The sequence below is a fragment of the Capsicum annuum genome, chromosome 8 (genome assembly GCF_002878395.1).
Source record: "Capsicum annuum cultivar UCD-10X-F1 chromosome 8, UCD10Xv1.1, whole genome shotgun sequence".
Lineage (NCBI taxonomy): Eukaryota > Viridiplantae > Streptophyta > Magnoliopsida > Solanales > Solanaceae > Capsicum > Capsicum annuum.
This window is the reverse complement of record NC_061118.1, coordinates 158,241,638-158,262,509: the sequence shown is the minus strand read 5'-3', so window position 1 is coordinate 158,262,509 and position 20,872 is coordinate 158,241,638. Positions and strand designations below refer to the sequence as shown.

Below are 20,872 nucleotides of genomic sequence, written 5' to 3'. Positions count from 1 at the left end.
AACTTTAACTTAAACCTAAACTTATATAGGTAATTGGAAGTCTAAATCTATCCTTAATGTATTGATATATTTTTACTTTGTGTTTTTTTTTTTGGTTGCCTTTTTTAAAGGGGATATTTAGTTGCGTATATTAATTTTTTTCCACTAGCGTGTTCTCCTCAAACATCAATTAAAAGATGTTTGTCATGTCTTCACTACTATATATAAGGGAGGATCTCCAACTTTCATAGTCCTCACATAATTTTTTTTTCCCATTTTATTCTTAAATGAAGATTTAATGATTTTGCAAATTCTTAACTATTTTGATAAATTTGATTAATTATATGGGTTTTTTAAATGTTATACAAGTGACGAGTCATAAGAAAAAGTGATGGTGACAGTGACACCACACAAGATTTATTTATCCAATTAAATTAAAAAATAAATTTAAATTTTTGTAATGTTCTTTTATGTGGAAATAATAATAATAAGAGAGAATACCTAATTTTCAATCCTCACAAGGAATTCTATTTTGTCTTCTTATCCCTAATTGAAGTCTCGATAACCTCATAATTTTACCAATTGAAGGAACTTCTACAAAATATTTTGTTGAATTAGATTTATAAATAATTTAATTTAAATACTATATTTATTTATAACTAACTTTACCGATGTGTGATCATACAATAATTTATAGCATCAATTTTTTTTAAATAATTAAAAAAATGTGCTAGGCAATATAAATTTTTGAGAAAAAAATAATGAAGTTAATTCAATATAAGGTAAACTCAATTGAGATTCTTAGGACTTTCATTAAATTTTTTTAAGTAAAATAAAAAGGAGAAGAGTTTTAATGCATGCATTTATTTTAAAAAGTTTTTGTTTAACTTATAAAAACCTTTACTCCCTTTATTTCAATTTATTTGTCTCATTTTGACTTAGTACGAAATTTTAAAAAGAAATAATTTTTTTAAATTTTTTTTGATTTTAAACTAAAGATATGTAGAAAAAATCAAAATATCTTTTAATCTTATAGTCTTAAATAGTTCCCGAAAGAAAAGAGACATTCTTTCTGAAACAAAATGAACAAAGAAAATAAGACAAAAAATTGAAACGAATATGCAATTTAATATTCTAGAAATATTGAGAAATTATTGAACTACTTTTAATTAATATAATATTACATAAAAACAAACAAAGAGCAAAGTAATGAAAAATAAAAAAAAAAATCTTTATAAATATAAATGTTAATGTAGTTTGTACCCGGGCTCAATATCGGTCAAATGAGACTAAGTATATATATGTGTTACCTTTTTTTTTAAGAAACAAATGTTGAATACTTAATTGACATGCTAATCAATATTTTAATCTTTTAAATTACTACAAAATCATCTTAGACAAAACAAAGTTAGAAATTTTTGTAAAAATTAAAGTTGAATAAAAAAAAAAAAAAAGTATTTTTGACAACAGAGCAGCGTCGAGTATCCGTATGTGTGTATATAAATACAGAAAGTCCTTACCAAAATCCTCTTTCGTCACTCTGTTAATAGTACTCCTCCTCCTATATTTCTCTCTCTAAATTCCTTCTTTCTCATGCATGGATATTCATCATCAAAATTCCAAAAATTAGGGCTTCCGACTTTCGTCGAAATTGGTAACCGAAGATGTGAATTTTGATTTCTGACTTTCTGATTTTTTTAATTATTATTATTTTTTTTTTGAGAAAAAATCAAAGGAGGAAAAAAGTGTTCGTATGAAGGGACCGTTAGATCGGTCGAAGGTAGTGCTGCGGCACTTGCCGCCGACAATTTCTGAGTCCGCGCTTGTTGAACAAGTTGATTCCCGATTTGCTGGTCGTTACAACTGGTTCTCTTTTCTACCTGCCAAGTCCAGGTTAGGGTTTTCATTTTCACACAGATTTTTTGTGTAATTTTGTTTGTTACGTTTAAATAAATTTTGTAGTTTTTTTTTTTCGTATGGATTTATCTGTTATTTTGTGTAATTACTTTTGCATAGTTATTGGGACTGATTAAGATTGTGTAGTTAATAATAACCCAACGCAGATACAGGAGAAAAAAATCAAAGATTTTGAAGAAGTGTGAGCACTTGGGATTTTGATAGAAGATTTTGAGTAGATTAGATTGGATATTATTGACAAATTACCGCACCAAGGGTTGTCAGTAGTGTCACTGATTGATTGGTTATTTGCAGTTTGGGGTTTGGCTGTCCTGTTTATATTTCGAGAGACAGATGAGGTTTTGGAAGAAATGGTTACGCAAACACCGGGTATTCTGTTAAAAGGTGGTTGTGCTTGGGGAGATGAATTATCCCCTCCCCTTTTGTTTGCATGAAAAGAGCATGGTCTCAAATGAGATTGTTGTCGGTGTAGTTTGTCCGTATTGTACTATCATTCTTTCCTAGCTAGTTTTCTTTGGTTAGAGACCCGGGGGTCTTTTGGATTGATTTACCTGTACCTATGATTTTGTTCGCATTCTCCCTTCTTTAATGCTCCTCGTTATTTTGTGATCTCCTTGAATGGTAGAACTTTTAGCAAATTAGTACAAATGAATTGAGTAGTTTATCCGGATAAGGTGATAGCTTTTATTGCCTTGGCTTGTATAGGTATCTTTGTTAGAGTTAATGAACGGTGTGCCGCATCTTGAAGAAAATCCAGTCTATTCTTTCCTTATTTTGTTTTCTTCGGATGCGTGTACTTTTGGGTTTTCTGGAAATTAATTCATCAAATTGATCTTCTTATCTAGAAAACTAACCAAAATATATGTTTCTGTCCTAGCTCTCATTTACTGCAGTCCTTCTCAGTTGGAGATTTTTTGTTGGATGGTATATCTTTTTTTTCCAAGTTTTACATGGAATTGAATGGTTTTGCAGAATAGGATCATCTTTACTGCAGTGACTTGCTAGACTTAGTCAGATGTCAGAAATACTAACTGTGCGGTGCTGTCTGGAAGAAAATGCTGAACTATAGATTTCCACCGTCACTTTGTTGAAAGCATATTTAAAGTCTCTTATCTTTGATTTTATCTTGCTACCTCATTTTCTTCTGAATGGTATGCCCTTCCCAAATTTGCTTGAAAGAGGGGTTGAATGTTTTATCAGTGGAAATTGGCCAAAAATACCCCAACATTTGAAAAATGGCTCACAAATACCCTCTACCCACATCCACCTATTGGTCTAAAAATTGCTCAGACTCTTCAAAAATGTCAGCGGGTGCGTGTCGTATTCTCCAAAAGTAGTGTATTTTTGGAGAATCCGACACGGGTGCGGCATCGGAAGTGAAGAGTTTGCACAACTTAGCTAAAAATACCTCCAACCTATTATTTTGTCTCAAGAATACCCCTCAAACTAACATCCTAAATCTGACTTTTTTTGTTTTCTCAATTTTAATAAGGCACATGGCTTATTATGATTTGCCACATGTATTATTTTATTAAAAAATTAAATCCACCCACTTTCTAATCCAAACCCTCTGAACCGTTTCTTTTAACCTAACCCATGGTTCCAGTTGAACATTTTTCTTTGCTTAATTTAACGTGAAATCATTACGGCAATAACTGTTCTCTTCCGGTAAAAGTTTTGCTGCGTTTTTCCAAGGCGGTTCTCTTGTTTTTCTGGCATCACTGTTCGAAATAACCCAGCCAAAATTTGGATATGATTACTGTTTAAGTTTGAATTCTTTGAACCAAAAGCTGGGGTAATTCTTCAAAAGTTTACGTGCTGGCTGCTTAGCTTGAGAGTACCTTTTAGTGTCTCTAGTTTTGGCAAATAATCCATCCTGCGGGTATGAAATTATATATTAAAGTTGGGGGAGGTTGGCGATTGAGATTAGTTAATGTAATTTAACATGATAATTTTGGAGTCTTGGGTTATAACTAACAAAATAGTTATAGTTTAGGGTGTTGGTTTGAGGGGTGTTCTTGAGACAAAATAATAGGTTAGGGGTGTATTTAGACCAATAGGTGGACGGAGAGTATTTGTGAGCCATTTTTCATGCGTTAGGGGTAATTTTGACCCTTTTCCGTTTTATCAATAAAGGGTGATCTCACCTTCATTGTTTTGATTACAAATAAATAGTGTTGCACCCAAGGGTGTCGCCTAGTGGTCTTCAAACCCCAGCAAACACCTTTCTATGTAAAAGAACTGGTGCTCGATGAAAGGATCCATACAAAAACATTGCACGATTTCTTTCCATTTGTTCTAGCTTGGTGGATAGAGTTACCCGGTACCTATTGTGGGTGGGAGGTGACGAGTATCCCGTGAAATTAGTCACAAAAAAAATAATTGATGAGGTGCTGTTCGAAAGAGAATGTTGAGCTAGATTATACTGCCATTTGTGCAGAAGGGGTGCCATGCCAGCAACTGCTTTTGTCCTAATATAATATCCGTAGCGTGGAGTATTTAATTCTTATCTTGGTCACGTTTGGTCCAGAGGACCTTTATTAGTCTATTTTACCAGCGCTATTAACTATACAAATGAGACTTGGAAGGCGATCTTTAAGACGTATTGAATGCTTGAAGTTGCTTTGGATTGCTAAAAAACCTCTAATTTCTTATCCAGATCAATGCATGCTTAACATCTTAAAAAACGCTGTTAGGGGATTAATTTTCTCCATTTATTGGTACGTCATATTTATTCATTTATTTATTTTTGATAAGTGTATTTCGTTTATAAACAAGGCCGAGTTGGCCCTATACAAAGGAAAAACACAAAATGTAGAATCCACAAAATCTAATTCTCTACCAAGTCCACCTATTCTTCTATACAATTAGGGATTTTATGGGTGCACCAAAAGAAAATAAGAGACCGAAGGCTATTCCACACTTGAGGAAATACTCGACTCTACCCACTCAAAAGCCATCTTATTTCTCTCATTCCAAATAACCCCACATCCAATGCAAGAGGGACTAAATTCCGTGCCTTACGCCTTATCCTCCTATTCCGCTTCTCCAACAAAACATTAGATTTCACAGATTTTGGCATAAACCAAGAAACTGCGAACCACCGAAGCATATCCCACCATAATCTCATGATAAAGATACGGTGTATGAGAAGATGATCCACTTCTTCCCCTGTCTCCTTACACATGTAACACCAACTGACTCAATCAACCTTATGCTTTCTAAGATTTTCTGCCATCAAAATCACCCTTCCTGATGCTAGCCAAGAGACAAAACAAACTTTCCTCAGCACCAACGCTATGCAAATTGCATCACATGGAAACATAACCTCCTCCCTAATTAGGAGTTTTTCATAGAAAGATTTAACAGAGAAAACTCCGTTGTTCCTCAAACCCCACCACGAAGCATCAGGTTCACCCTCCAAATTGACTTGCCTATGAAGGATGGCCATCAACCTTTGGAGCTCGGTCACCTCCCAATCATGGAAATGCCTTCTAAATCTCAAAGTCCCAAAAAGTCTCTGCGCCATGCGTTTTGTAGAATATTCATGTGTTTTGTAGAATCCTGCAAGATTTTCTTATTATAGTTAAGCAGTAATGGTTTGATATCCTTTGAACGACTAGGTAGTTTTAAATTTGCATATTTGTGTTCAACTTATCTACATGGTACATGCACTTTTTTGATAACTGATAGTACGCATATTAATATATAGATTCCTTATCCTAGTTTGCCACTCAGTGAAGTTTCAGTTGGATCAATGCCTTGATGGATTTTATTTTGTTAATCTTTATGTCCGTTTTTCTTTTTTCTTTATTATTTACTCTGTTGGTAAGATTATTTAGCTGTGTCGCATTTTTTGAAAAATAATTGTGTCAGCGTGGTCTGTGCATAACACGAACTTAATATGCTTTTGGTCGTCACAAGTTTACCTCTTTTTCAAGGTCAGTGTCCCTTAAAGTTTCCTTTGCTTCAAATTTTCTCCTGCAGCCAGAAGCATCAAACTTATTCAAGAGCCTATATTGACTTTAAGAGGCCAGAAGATGTTATCGAGTTTGCAGAGTTCTTTGATGGACACGTTTTCGTAAATGAGAAAGGTAAAAAAAAATTGGCCTAATTCGGTGTTCCTCTGTTGCAGGTGATATTTAAAATTGTTTTAAAATTCACTCCAACATTTTGCCACAGGATTAAAGATTTTTGAATCCTGTTAATTGTAACAAGAAAATTTGGCCCTTGCTCTATCTGGGTCCTGGCCAATATTTTTCTTACCATAGCGTATGTCTATACCAGGCACTCAGTTCAAAGCTATTGTTGAGTATGCTCCATCACAGCGTGTTCCAAAAAACTGGTCCAAGAAAGATGGCCGCGAAGGGACCATCTTGAAAGGTACTAAATCAATGTGCTGATTGGATCTGACCTACCGCTTTCTCCTCTAGTCTGCACTCATGGTTAAGTTAAATGATGCCCTTGTAGATCCTGATTATCTGGAGTTCCTTGAATTTATCTCAAAGCCTGTTGAGAATCTTCCAAGTGCAGAAATACAGTTGGAAAGAAAGGAAGCTGAACGAGCTGGTTAGTTTAAATATTTACAGAATGCATATGCTGTCCTCCTGCATCAAACTAAGATTTAAGCTGTCAAATGAGAGATGTAGAATAGCAAACTATGAAGGTGGATTGCATGTTCTGTATTTAAGTTCCACTTGTTCTTTGTTTTTTAGGTTCTGCAAAGGATGCTCCTATAGTTACTCCTTTGATGGATTACATACGTCAGAAAAGGGCTGCCAAGAGTGGAGTTCGGGTAGGAGATTTCCTGTTATGAAATTTTTACTTTGTGGATTTTCATTTGCTTCCTCTCGCCTCTCCTCCCTCACCCCCACCCTCTGTGTGTGTGTGTGTGTGTGTGTGTGTACATTCACCTTCCCCCAAGTCTGCCTGAGTAGGATTCTGCTGGCTCAGGGTACACCTTCATTTTTTAGTCGTTTTTTTTTAATGGATGCTTTCCTCTTCCCTTAATTAGAAAGGAGGGAATAAATTGGTCTTCTATGGATTAGAGTGCTCCTGCTTTCTGTCTCTGTATAACATGACCACGTGAGGAACAGGAAATACATTTCCTCATTCTGCCATGAATTATCATACTGCGCCTCCTCTTTCATTCTATATTTTGGCTTCCGTCATGAGATCAGTGCCCCAAGGGAGTCTTAAGAAGCTTGCAATTTAATATCATATGCTACCTGAGGATTAATTACTTTCTTGGAGAAAAGCATGAATATGTAACCTAATTTGTGATCTCCTTTCAATTTCTTTCGTAAGCGACGAACATCAGTAGTATTTTCTTGCAAATGGAGGTTATGTTAGGTAACAAGCAATTTATCATTCATTCACACCGTTGGCGGTGGTTCATAATTCACTGTAAAAAACTTATGCTGAATGTGATTAGAACCCATTCTTTTCACTTATTAATTTTAAAAAAAGATGAAAGAAAAGGGGTCACAAGCAGCATAAGTTTTGAGCATAAATAAATGTGCGAGGATGGCAAAATGACGAGCAAGTTGCTGATAGCAGGGGGGGATATTCACTCGTGGGACCCTTGACATGCATCAAATAGCTATTGAAAATTAGGATAAGGCCCCTTTCTTTCTGAAGTTGCTGGGTCAGTCTTCCATTTCGTACCTTGTAACGACATTTAATAAATCTGAGCAAATCAAGTGTCTGAGATTGAAGAATTTATTATGTATGGCACCTAGATATGCTTAAAATGTAATATGGTAGAGATTGAAGAATTTATTATGTATGTTACGTAGATATGCTTAAAATGTAACATGGTTAGGTACAGGGCTCAGAAGTATACTGATAACTGGACTAAGTACAGAAACTTGTGACAAAATTCACTCTAGATTAATTTATTGTGAGAATAGATGGTAAGAGCTCCAGCATTTCTGTGAGCAGACTGAATCTGTTGACAATGAGCTTTTCCATGAACCATGTTTTACACTGGCTAGGTAATAGCATACAGTCTATTTTTATTCATCAAAAACGATGATGTTATCGCTCATGATTTGAAGTATTTTCCTCCAAGTTTAACGGACTAGTACTAAGTTTGTATCCCTGGTCCTTGACAGAAATCTATATCTAATGGGAGACCAACCAGAAGAACGAGTGGCACATCCTCAGGAAGTCCTAGCTCAAGTTCATCTAAACGGAGCTCTGAAAAAAGAAGGGCTTCCACTACCATGGTAAGGGTGTCATGTTCCAATCGGACATTTTTGCAGTTGATACTCCTGATATTAGATCTATCTATCTATTTCATGCTAATATCCTCTGCATTTGATCTTCTCTAATAATTGATTGGAGATATTCTTTTTTTTTTGGATTATTCTTGGTGTGATACTAATGCTGATTCTTTTTTTTTGGATTATTCTTGGTATGATACTAATGCTGATGTATGCATGTCTGTCTTTATATTTTCAACTATGATGTGGACAGTAACTTTTACTCGGGGGATGTTTCTTTTGATGGACATGTGGTTAGTGTCACTTCTTTTCTAGTCACTTATGGAACTGTCTGATCATACAGTATGTTCTGCGAGATAGTTCTAAGGCTGGGAGTGACAAAGACAAAACGTATATTCTAGCTCCAAAACGTGATGATCAGCAGCGTGTTGAGAAGTCTGGTATATCTGCTCCTGGATCTGTGGCTAATGCAGTTGAAGAGGAAGCTGGTATGCCTACACTTTAGTCGTCAGTTGTATAAAGAGATCATTATTGTCATTTATATTCATGCAATTTGCAACGTGGTGCAAATGGAGCTTCATATATAACATCTTCGTCATATAAGTCCATAGTCACCATAAAAAAGGGTGTAAAAGAAGAGAAATCTCGCAAATAATATTAGTCATAATGTTCTTTTCTTAAAATAACAAAACCCACCCTTATATGTAAGGGAAGACTATCCAAATAGCATGAGATTTGAATCCTACTTCATACAAATAATAAATAGTGAAGAGATTTGAATCCTACTTCATACAAATAATAAATAGTAAAGAGCCAACTAGGAAACTATTAAACTAGGAAAGCATATAAAATTAATACCAAATTTCTTCCCTAACAAAAGAGAAAATGGTCAAAGCCCCTCCAACCTTTACCCCAAATCCCAACTACACACTTATACTTTGCTGAGGTCCTATGACCCTCCTGAACTATTTTAAAATGGAATTATTACCCCCCTGAACTATTTTAAAGTGGAATTATTACCCCCTCGAAAACTGACAACCAGTCATTTTGGCATGTGGTGTGATGCACGCGCTGCCACGTCATTGCCACGTCTTTTTATTTTTTTAACTCTAAAAAAATTAATTATTAAACATTATTATTTCCCTTTTTCTTCCCCTTTCCCATTTTGCTACATTTTCTTCTTCAACTCAATTTCATCTTCTTGGGTTAAAAAAAGAATTGTTGGGGAAATAAATAGCGGATTAATGAGTGTGTAATGGCGGATAAATGCTCCTCAAAGCTTTTCATCTCTTTTTTCTCAAGATCGCCATTAATGGCGAATTCTTCCCCATTGTGAAAATTCAAAGCTTTGAGCTCACCATTAATGGCGGATCTTGAGCAAAAATAGAGAAAATTGGAGAAATGGGTTGAAAATTATACGTGGGTTATGTTGGAAATTATACATGGCATTGTGGAAATTCAAAGCTTTAAACTCGTCATTAATGGCGATCTTAAGCAAAAAGAGAGGAAATTGAAGTTCTTGAAATTTTGCAAGTTTTTTGAATCGGAGTTCCTCATATTCCTCATTCAAGAATTCATTAATCGGAGAAATCTTATTGTTTCCTTAGTTCAAGTGTTTCTTGGTTTCGGTAATAACATTTTTCAAATTATCAAAAAACACCATTAATGAGAATTTGGAGATGAGAAAGAAGAAGAACTCCATTAATGAGTTCTTGAATTTTTGTTTTGAAAAAAGAGAAGAAGAATAAGACATGATGTGGCAATTATAATTCATTAAGAAAAAGTAATAATTAAAATATTTATTATATTATTAAAAATAATGATGTGGAAATCAAAAAATAAAGAATTTTAAGTGAAATGGACTCAGCTGACGCGCTCATAGGCAGTGTAGTCACGTCTGTTGACACATCAGCAACTGAGGGGGTAATAAATTCGGTAAAAATAAGTTTAGGAGGGTAATAGATCACCTTTAAAGGTTGAGTGTGTAGTTGGGATTTCGATTAAAGGTTGGGGGTAATAGACCATGTTCTCCTAACAAAATAAGGGAAAGCTAACAAATTTCCTCCAAAACCACACATCACTTTCAGCAGTTTGGGGGTGAATGATCAGCCCATGTGCACTGAGAATTTGAGCCTTTTGGGCTTGATTTTTCGGCTCATCTTGGGCTCCATGTGGATCCCTTCTCTTGGGCCCATGTGGCCCTAATCACCCTTCTCTTGGATTTGGACCATAAAATATGTGTAGCACCTAGCCCACTCGTCAACATTTTCCATTTAAGCCCAACAACCTTTAATGGAGGTATGCTATGCCACCATGTATGCTATCATGAACAATCAATCTTTTATTTTGTAATTTATGATATTGATCGATCAGCATGTGTGCTCTGAAAATTGTTCAAGGGATGGCTAGTTTTTGATTAAATTGACTTACCAAGTGGAAGACATGATGTGTTTCGTTGGGGTCTGTGTGATATCTTGTCTTGACCCTTCCGTATGCCTTATGCCATTTTTATCTATGATACTAGCTCGATCTGTCTCTGAATATATTCTAATCTAGGTGGCTTGTAGCTTTTGAATTGAATCTAGTTGACCTCCTTTCCTTCCCATTCTTGACAGTTATTTTTGTATGCTGTTTAAAATGTCTCAGATCATCTTAATTTTGTTCCAGGCGGAGCTGCTGAAGTTGGGAAGAAGAAAATCCTGCTGTTGAAGGGAAAGGAAAAAGAAAATCCTAATGTAAGCTTTACCCTCTACAGACTGCATTTTTGGGTTACAAGCTATTTATGTTTGGTTATAACTCCTTTTTTTTTTTTTGTGTGTGTGTGTGTGTGTTGGGGGTGGATGGGGTGCTGAAAATGAAATTAGCTCCTGTGTCTCTTGGGTTTGGGGAATTACCATTTACTTTCATAAGCTCTGGAAGTGAGAGACATGTAGGTGAAGATCATTGTTGCATGCTGAAAATGAAATTAGTTCCTGTGTGGCTTGAGTTGGGAATCACCATTTACTTTCATTAGCTCTGGAAGTGAGAGACATGTAGGTGCAGATCATTGTTGCTAATCTCTTTTGATTAGCCAGCCCAGATCATCCCTCATATTCTTGACACCCAGACTTCCTGACAGATGTTATTAGGATCTTTGGAAACATTTCTGTGCATGTAAGTTGGTCCATCAAACCCTATTAGGTGATCTAGTCTGCAATTATTTACCTTTAAGCCACTGTAAGGCTGTTTTGGTAAATAGAAACATTGATGTCTGTGCTGTAATACTGTTCGACACGATTGTGTAATAATTTAATGCTGTAATGCATGTGACAGGATAATCTTGCTCACCTTGACAAAAACAAGGTGGTTGTCTAGGTCCCCCCCCCAAACCCCCCCAAGCTTATGTCTAGCTACTTTGTGCTAATAATCTTATTTAACGGTCACTACTAAAGGTCAAAATTTCTGTTATTTTAGCTGTTTTCTGACGTAGAGGGGGATCTCTTGTTGTGTAGATAGGTTATTTATTTCATTTGATGTGTAACGACTATTTGTACCCACCACTTAAATATACCTAACACCAACTTGGTATTAATCGATATGATTGATTCAGTTCATCCCCAAAAAGGTCTCCTGGGAGATTTTCTTGTCATATTTCTGCAAATTTAAACTTAACAGTCTTTTCGTTCGTGCATAGGTTTCTAGTGGTCCATTTATTCAGAAGAATGTGACACCTATCTATTACAATAACTTCATTTGCTTTGAAACAGAACCAGCGTCGTGAGGCAAGTGGAAGGATCATTAGAAGTATTCTACTCAAGGATGCACATCAAAATCAGGCTCCATCTGCATCCCAACAAGAAAAACACAGCAAGGATAAGGACCAAAAACCTCCTAGGCCACCAAGTGTGCAGTTGTTTCAGAGAGAAACTAATGGAACTAATGAAGATAAGGTTCTTGGAACTGATTTGCATGTTGCTCACACTGAGAAGCATGAAAAACGTACTAGGATCAGGGATAGGCCTGATCGTGGTGTTTGGACTCCTCTTCGTCGTTCTGATAGCTTACAAGCTAGTAATGAATCTTTATCTTCATCTGCCTCTCAATCTTCCGAAGTGCCGGATTTTGTTGAAGGTTTGTTCATTAGTATCAATCATGTTTAGTATTTTTGACCTTTTGCCAGATGCTAGATCTTTTAAATATTCTGGTTGTAAGGGGACTTTTCTGCTTCTATTTTTTCATCTCTCATTTCAAGCAGGATAGAGATTTGACATTTTTTTGCATCTCTTTATTAAAATTGACAAATTTTCGTGTTTATCAAGGATTTGAGTTTATTGAGTTTTCCTTTCCGACTCTCCCTAATCTTTTCTTTTGGGAAAAAATCTTTCTGTTTTCTTCTATTTCTTTAGGAAGTCGAAGTGAAACCAAACATGGTCTTGCAAATGCTCGTGGTGGGGAGTTCAGACCCATGGGAAGTGGGCGTAATTCTCATTCTTCTTTTGACAATGGTTAGTTTTGTTTATGGTTCATGGAACTGTGATTCTTTGCTATTTGTGTAGTGTTATGCTCAATATTCTTTTCCCTCTTTTCATCACTGGGACTTGTTTGATTACTTTTTTATTATTTGATGGTAGGTACTTATAAACATGGTGGTCGTCGTGGTATGAGGGACGATGGAATTTCAGTAGGAGAAGGAAAACCCTTAAGAAAGGGAGGTCCTTCTAGCTATGGTGCCCATGAGGTGTGCTTTTTGTATACAATATTTCATATTTTGTTTATGCAGATGTATTCTCCTTTCATGTGTTAACTAATTTGCTCACATGGGTTATATGAATTTAATGCAGAAACAAGTGTGGGTCCAAAAGTCAAGTTCTGGTACTTAGTTTTGTCTCTAACGGTAAGCTTTAAAGTTGGCTGTTCCTTTTTGTCTCCAAGCACTTATGGCTTTCATTTCCATGATATTGCATGAAAATGTTCGATATATCCAAGAAAATGCGAACAGATGAATAAATGATTGGCATCAAAGTGTTATCGACTACCAGAATAAGTGATTGGAATCAAAGTGTTATCGACTACAACAGCATTTGTTCATTTGAATGTAGGAGTGGGACAGGGATATACTTTATTATCAACTTATTTTCGTTTTTCTTAAAAGTGTGAAGGTGGTAAAAGCCTGGCCTATTTCTTTTTGGATGAGTGCAATCTAGCAGGTTATAATTGATTCAAAACATTGTGGACTCTTAGGCGATTACTGCCTTCATTTTTCTCATTTTCTCCAAGTTTTTGGCAGTATCATATTTGTAGATTAAAGGGTGTTTGTGTGTTTTAAGGCTTGCTGGTGAAGCCTTACAGGTAATATAATCTAGTGATCAATTTCTCCCTTGCACTCATCGATAAGTTAAGTGTACAGTGAGGTCCTGGCTTGTAGCATCAGTTGAAGTATCACTTACGATACTCTTTCCACTTATGATCCGGGTTCCTTTTTGCTTATTGTAGTCTCCTAGTGTTTGGCAGATGCGCCCTGGAGCATAGACAGAGTTATTAGTTAATGCTACTTGTGGATAATTCGGATTTTTACTGGGTCTTTATCTGCTGGGTTTAGTTTTCCCGATTGTGCTGTAATCCATCTTACTGAAAGTTTTATTAAGAAATCAACTATGAAACTCTTCTTTTGGTGGAGTCTTCAACTGTGTTATCTGGTTCTTTCTGCAGTGAAATACTTGGTTTTTACCATATTAGGTGTGCATGTCTAGTAGCTGGAGCTTTGTCTTTGCTAGACACATCATGTATGAGCAAAGTTGACGGAGCAAAGATGAAGAAGGATTTGAAGACCTTAATGGAAATTTTGACTTACCAGGATGATATAAAAACTGGTATATACTGCTAAAGTAGCCTTGAACTTACTAAATCGAAGATGGCTGGAGTAGGAGCAAGAAGGAAGAAAGTCGTGTCAGTGACACATATACACCACAATTTTCAGCTGGGGTACCTTATGAAGTCTTTTTGTCGAAGCTGTGGGTATCCTTGTTCCTGTGATCGGCTCATTATCAAATAATATAGTTCTGTAGATGGAAGATTTCCTTTGTTGACTGTAAATACAAATGTGGAATTGTGTGAAGTGCACCCATTAATCCCATACATATGAATGCTGATAGCACTACGTTAGTTCTAGTCTCCGCTGGTTGGAGATTGTCAAAGAAGGAAAGCTTGGAGTATGCTGCTATCTTTGTGGAGGTCTATTATAGTCGTCTAAGCAGGCGGTATTGCCAAAGCATTGAACTGGTGGATTCAAAGTGATAGTCACTTGTTTTTTTGTCTGGACAAAGGGAGGGGAGGGAGAGGGGTTGCTAGTGTAAGGTTTGTTGCTGAAATGAAAGAGCATCTTGTCTAACTGTCAAAAAAACCGATACTTCATTTATGTGTGTACGGTTGCAGATGTTCATCTTTGTTGTATTTCTCTGGGTTTTCTTTCCTCTTGTCTGTTTCCTCTCCTAGCAAATAGAGCACCCTAGTTCTTTGCTGAAAATCAAGTTTCCAGCAGACACTGGATTCTGATTTGAAATGAATGCTATAGGAGAGTAACATTCATGCCAACTTGCCTCTTTTACCTTCGTAAGGTAAGAGGCAAGGCTATGCACGCACCACCGTCCCTAAATTTCGCTTTTGAAATTATACTGAATATGTTGTTAACGTGAATATGATTATATTATCCAAAGGGTTTTTAGGTGTGGTTCTGGTTATTCTGTATATGGTGAAACTCCCGATATAATTGATGATTTAGAACCGGATATGGTAAAATTAGTTCATGAAATTATGACCAGTCTAATTTGTTCAAGTTGGGCTGATTATTAATCTGTTCATTTATTAGCTTAGTCTATTTCAACCCATCAAAGTTTCGGTTTATATAATTAGCTACTATTTCAACCCATCAAAGTTTCGGTTTATATGTGTAGGTCAAATTGATTCATCTGAAATTTTGTTTTAAAAAGTATGTTTTATTTGATATATTATAAATAGTTATACAAAAAAAAATAAAAATTTATAAGGTACTAAAAAATTATAAAAGAACAAATAAAGAATTAGAACTTGGTAAGATTTGCGTGGGTTGGGTTACGACTTGTATTTTAGTCTACTTCAATCCAATAACTTACGACTTGTATTTTAGTCTACTTCAATCCAATAACTTAATCTGTATGTTTATTAATTCAACTCATTTTTACCTATTCAAATTCAACTCAATCCACTCATTCGTTACGGGTATAATTGGAACATATATAGTTGAATGATCTTTTGGTGTGTTTTGTTGTGTGCTCAGAACTAGAAAAAGATGATTGTGGATTTTAGGGTCACCACCCTCTAGGACCATAAGATTTGGTATGCTTTTGCCTTCACTTTTTCTCTTGCTTTTTTATGATTGTTGAAAAGCTTGCTCTTTGGCCGCATGCACCTTTTGCTTGGACCACTGCCTTTTCTTTTACATAAAAAATAAGTTGGGACATTTTTTCCAATTACCATGAGAATAGGTATAGGTCAAATAATTGACTATCATCAAACACCGTGGTTGACTAAAAATTTCTGATTCGAAATATGAAAATAAAGAAATCCCTAGAAGTTTAAAGTTCTTTCTATGCTGTGCAAGTTTGGATTAATCGGAGTAGCTCATACCAAATAATTACACACACAAGAAGTATATAGGTCCTTCATTTAGAGGGACCAATCTATGTTATGGTTTGCTTTTTAAATTTTTGGGTTGAAACAAATTAGTGGAGATATTTACTAACCAAATGAGATGATTTCATATATAAGACCGTCATAAAATAATTGTAAATTACTCGTACAAAGAGAGAATAAACTTTTTCCATTCGTACTATATATTCAAAAGTACTGTTCATATGACATAGAAATGAAAGAAAAGTAGCCTTTTAGAAAAAAGAAAGACTAAAATATTCAAGCACATGTAGGGTAAGATGATTAGAGAACCAATAAACTATTGTACGAAAAATTCCAAATTAAAATTGGACTGATCCCTTCATGCAGAAATTGTCAAACTCGTGCTTTTTTATTATCATTTTCTATCACACTTTTTCTAATCAAATGCTACATTTTACTAATCATTTATACTTCCTTCGTCTCAAATTATGTGTCACTATTTAATCGGATACGATATTTAAAAAATAAATATTAATTTTGTTAAAGTTACAAAATTATCCTTCTTAAAAAAGGGAGTAATATCATTTAAAATCAAGTGGGACTATTTTTAATTAAAAAATAAATAAAAAAAGGAGTAATAATATTTAAAATCAAGTGGGACCACTAAGAGTAAAATTGTAATTGTATTTTTAAAAACTTACCAAATAAAGAAAGACAACATTCTTTTTGGGACAGATCAAAAAGAAAATGTCGACACATAATTTGAGACGGAGGGAGTACATGTAACCTTGAGAAATAATTAAATTTATTTAGGGGTCGTTTGATAGAGTGTATAAGATAGTATTGAATAGGGTGTATTAGTAATACGTGATAAGTAATGTTGGGATTAGTTATGCTGGAATTAATTATTTAATATTTGATTTGATGTATTCAAAATGACATGGTTGTTATTTTCTTAAAAACAATTATTTGTTTACCATAATACCTTTTCACATTTTATAATTTTATGCACTTTGCAAAATTTTATTTTTCATTCTTAAAAATAAAAAATAAAAAAGAAAATTTCTTTTGATATCCCCACTTAAATTTTTAGGAGGAAATTGTCGATAAATTGGATGACAAAAAAATAGAGTTATGAAGTTCATTATCAATTGAAAAAAGATAAAATTTGTATTGATAAAATAGTTAATAATTTCTACAATTTTTTTAGAAAAACTTGAAAAAAAACTGATAAAAATTTGTTGTCCAATAAGTAAAGAGGTTGTCTCAACAATTATAAAAATTATCTCAATAACTATCAAAGTTGTTCGACAACTGTGCAAAGTTGTTCGACAACTTTGATAGTTGTTTAGACAACTAATGCAGTTGTCGAACAACTGTACAAGTTGATTTAAGCGACTTTATTTCTTTTAACTTAATAATATTGTGGGGTCCACTTGTATCCTTTTTTTAATTAAAGACTTGAGAGAGTCTATGAGCTCATTTTTCTCGTATTTATTAAAATCTATGTATAACTAATACCATAATTTTCAAGATGTTAGTTATACACCCTATAATACCACATTAAATATATGACTAATACATATTTAGTTACTAGAGGTGCATGGCCCATATCAGCACGGGCCCAACACTATAGACATCTTTCATCACCAACATTCGATATTGATGAGATACAAACATAAATGTACCTTGATTTAAAATGAAAATTTTTTAAATAATAACTATTTGACCGTACTCGCTAAGGAGTGAAGTTTTATAAGATAGTTTTTTTTCACATGATAAAAAAGTGTGATGTGTTGTGTAGTCGAGTCATTTTAATTATTTGGTGATAAGATTGAGACCTGTTACAAAATATAAAAAAGATGTAGAACTAATTGTTGGACAGTAAAATTTCGAGACCGAAAAATAAATAATTCGAGACAAGAAAATATTGCAACAATCGATTTTATTGATTTCAATAAGTAAGCGTTACAATCTGTATGAATCCTCTGATTCGCCTTTTCGAATATAAATTCAAGGGCTTAAAGCTTAGTCTTGCATTTGAATTTGATTTGATGGACTTGAGGGACCTGATCTTGACTTGTGCTTGAATTCAAGAGCTTTTAAGCTTGTTCTTGAATATTGCGGTCTTGATCTTGAACTTTGATGAACTTGATTTGAATGTTTGAGCTTTTTAGAGAAATTGCGGTGTTTGATCCACGAGCTTTCTCTTGCTACTTGTTAGAGTTTTGGGGTCTCTCTTCTAAATTATGAGACCCCTATTTATAGTTGTAGGAAACAAAGAGTCATGATGAATATGGACTTCCTTTGACCAATCAGATTTAAGCGATGTGGCGCCTTTTATGGGCTTTTGTTTCATGGGTCTGCTACATCAGTTTGACATGTGGCACGGTCCTATTGGCTGCTTCATATATAAATTCATATATATTTGGACTTAAATAATTAATCTAATTGTATTAATCCACAATATTTATTTAGGACTAATATATTTTGAATTTAATATAATTCAAATTTTGTACGGATTTAAATTTAATTAAATTGCATCGCCCACAAATGCCCCCTACTTCAAGACTTGTCGAGACATTTAATATTTTGGAGACTAGCCTTGAAGTATAATTATTTAAGCATGTTTCCTTCGTGTTTCAACGATCCTCATACCACATTCAAAAATTTAAAGCCGAACCATATTGATATTGCCTCTCAAAACTCTCTCATTTTTTCCATGAATCTCTACACTTAAGACCCATTTGTGAGGCATGATATTCAATTTCAAACAGATTTTGGAAGACTTTTTTATCGCCTTACTTAATCAGGAATAAAAAGCTTCCGATTTGAACTTAGATTGGAGAAAGAAACAACCTCCAATTTGACTTTGTATGGGAGAAGGAAACAACCTCCAATTTGACTTTATATGAGAGAAGGAAACAACCTCCGATTTGAATTTGTATGGAAGAAGAAAATTAACCTCCAATTTGAATTTATATGGGAAAAGGAAATAACCCCCAATTTGAATTTGTATGGGAAAAGAAAACAATCTCCAATTTGAATTTAGAGATGGAAATTATTTCAATCTGAATTTATATTGGAGAAGAAAACAATCTCCAATTTAAATTTGGAGATGGAAATTATTCCAATCTGAATTTATATTGGAGAAGAAAACAATCTCCAATTTAAATTTGGAGATGGAAATTATTCCAATCTGAATTTATATTGGAGAAGAAAACAATCTCCAATTTGAATTTGGAGATGAAAATTATTCTAATCTGAATTTATATTGGAGAAGGAAACATCCATCCTACAACTCTATAAAAGGAGGTAGTTTCTCCACTTTTACAATATCAATTTTGGGGTTTTCAACCCATCAACAATATTGAGGTAATTTCTTTTCCTCCCACTTTTCTCTTATTTTCGTTACTTTTTTTTTTTCAGCACAGCATGTTAGTGGTAGAAAATTCTTATCTAATTGTAGAAATATCAGAATCATGAACCGTTTAATATTTCAGAAACTAGACTTCGAGATATATAACATATCCTAAATTCAACTTCAAATCCTTTAATATAATTCTCGATAATTTTTTGAAGTTAGCCCTGAATTTTATCATGCTGAAAATTTCAGATCTGCGCGTCTTTACTAAACCTTTCATATCTTGAAGTAGGAAGGATGAAATCACAAGCCGCTTGATTCTTGTGAAACTAGACACAAAAATCTATAACATATCCAAAATTCATAATTTAATACAATTGAGATATTTTCAGGTGTTATCCCGAAATCAACATTGAGTTTTGATGCATCAACAATTTCAAATTTACACGACATCACCAAAAAAATTATATCTCAATGTGAGAGTATTGAAATTATGATCCACTTAATCCTATAGATGCCGGAAACATGAATGTATAACATATCAAAAAATTGAATTTTAATACCTTTTTTATTGTTCTAGATGATTTTTTTGAAGTCCATCTTGACAAAGGATTCCAGATTTGCATTGCCTCACCAAATAATTTATTTCTTGATGTGGCACCATCACCACCAAAGGGCATTTTTATTTCCTCTAACCAGATTTTGAGGGCTTTATTCTCATCAAAGCATATTGTCTCAATCCAAGTTGGTGATATACAACTTTTAAGATCATAATGCTTTGATAGGTAACGTCTTTTCTATTTGTGTTTTTGCTTTCTTTCTTGTTTCTTCTCTTTTTTATTTTTGGGAGAATTAAAACAGATAGCAATATGCAACAATCAGCATAGGGTGCGAGAGTTTAACTTTGCCTCCGTCACCTTAAGTCCGACCAATTTTACTTGAAGACAGTGGACATCGGCTTAAGGTGCGAGAGTTTAGGTGCGAGAGTTTAACTTCGCCTCCGTCACCTTAAGTCCGACCAATTTTACTTGAAGATGGTGCAGTGATTTTTTTTAAGTATGAGCCCTTTTCAATGTCCAGCTTAAGGTGCAAAGGGACAAATCTTGTCCACCTTAAGGTATGAAAATTGCGATATCCTTTTAAGGATAAATCTGTGAGAGGCCAGCTTAAGGTGCAAAGAAACAAATTTTGTCCACCTTAAGGCGTGAAAATTTTGAGATCCTTTTAAGGATAAACCTGTTAGAGGCCAGCTTAAGTTGCAAAAGAACAAATCTTGTCCACTTTAAGGCATGAAAAATTTGAGACCCTTTTAAGGATAAACCTGTGAGAGGCCAGCTTAACGTGCAAAGGGACAAATTTTGTCCACCTCAAGGCATGGAACTTTTGAGATCCTTTTAAGGATAAACCCGTGAGAGGCCAGCTTAAGGTGCAAAGGGATAAATTTTTTGCACCTTAAGGCATGAAACTTTTAAGATCCTTTTAAAGATAAACCCACGAGAGGCCAACTTAAGGTGCAAAGGGATAAATTTTGTTCACCTTAATGCATGAAACATTTGAGATCCTTTTAAGGATAAACCCAAGATAGGCCAACTTAAGGTGCAAAGGGACAAATTTTATCCACCTTAAGACATGAAAATTTTGAGATCCTTTTAAGGATAAACCTGTTAGAGGTCTTGATTTGAAGAATTGGAAATTTTGTCAACTTTCACTCCCAAATTTGGCATTTTGAGTGATTCAACTTTCAAATTTGGGGATTTTA

General features: G+C 34.4%; 1 protein-coding gene across 1 annotated transcript; it reads left to right on the top strand.

Moving 5' to 3' along the window:
* Window positions 1–1,501: 1,501 nt before the first annotated feature.
* LOC107839859 (regulator of nonsense transcripts UPF3) lies at window positions 1,502–14,570 on the top strand. The gene is made up of 13 exons (XM_016683498.2): window positions 1,502–1,872; window positions 5,884–5,990; window positions 6,184–6,279; window positions 6,367–6,465; window positions 6,612–6,691; window positions 8,013–8,126; window positions 8,467–8,611; window positions 10,791–10,858; window positions 11,870–12,233; window positions 12,509–12,607; window positions 12,734–12,840; window positions 12,944–12,996; window positions 13,812–14,570. The coding sequence occupies exons 1-12, from the start codon at window positions 1,733–1,735 to the stop codon at window positions 12,980–12,982; spliced, it is 1,458 nt and encodes a 485-aa protein (XP_016538984.2). The 5' UTR covers window positions 1,502–1,732; the 3' UTR covers window positions 12,983–12,996; window positions 13,812–14,570.
* Window positions 14,571–20,872: the final 6,302 nt, after the last annotated feature.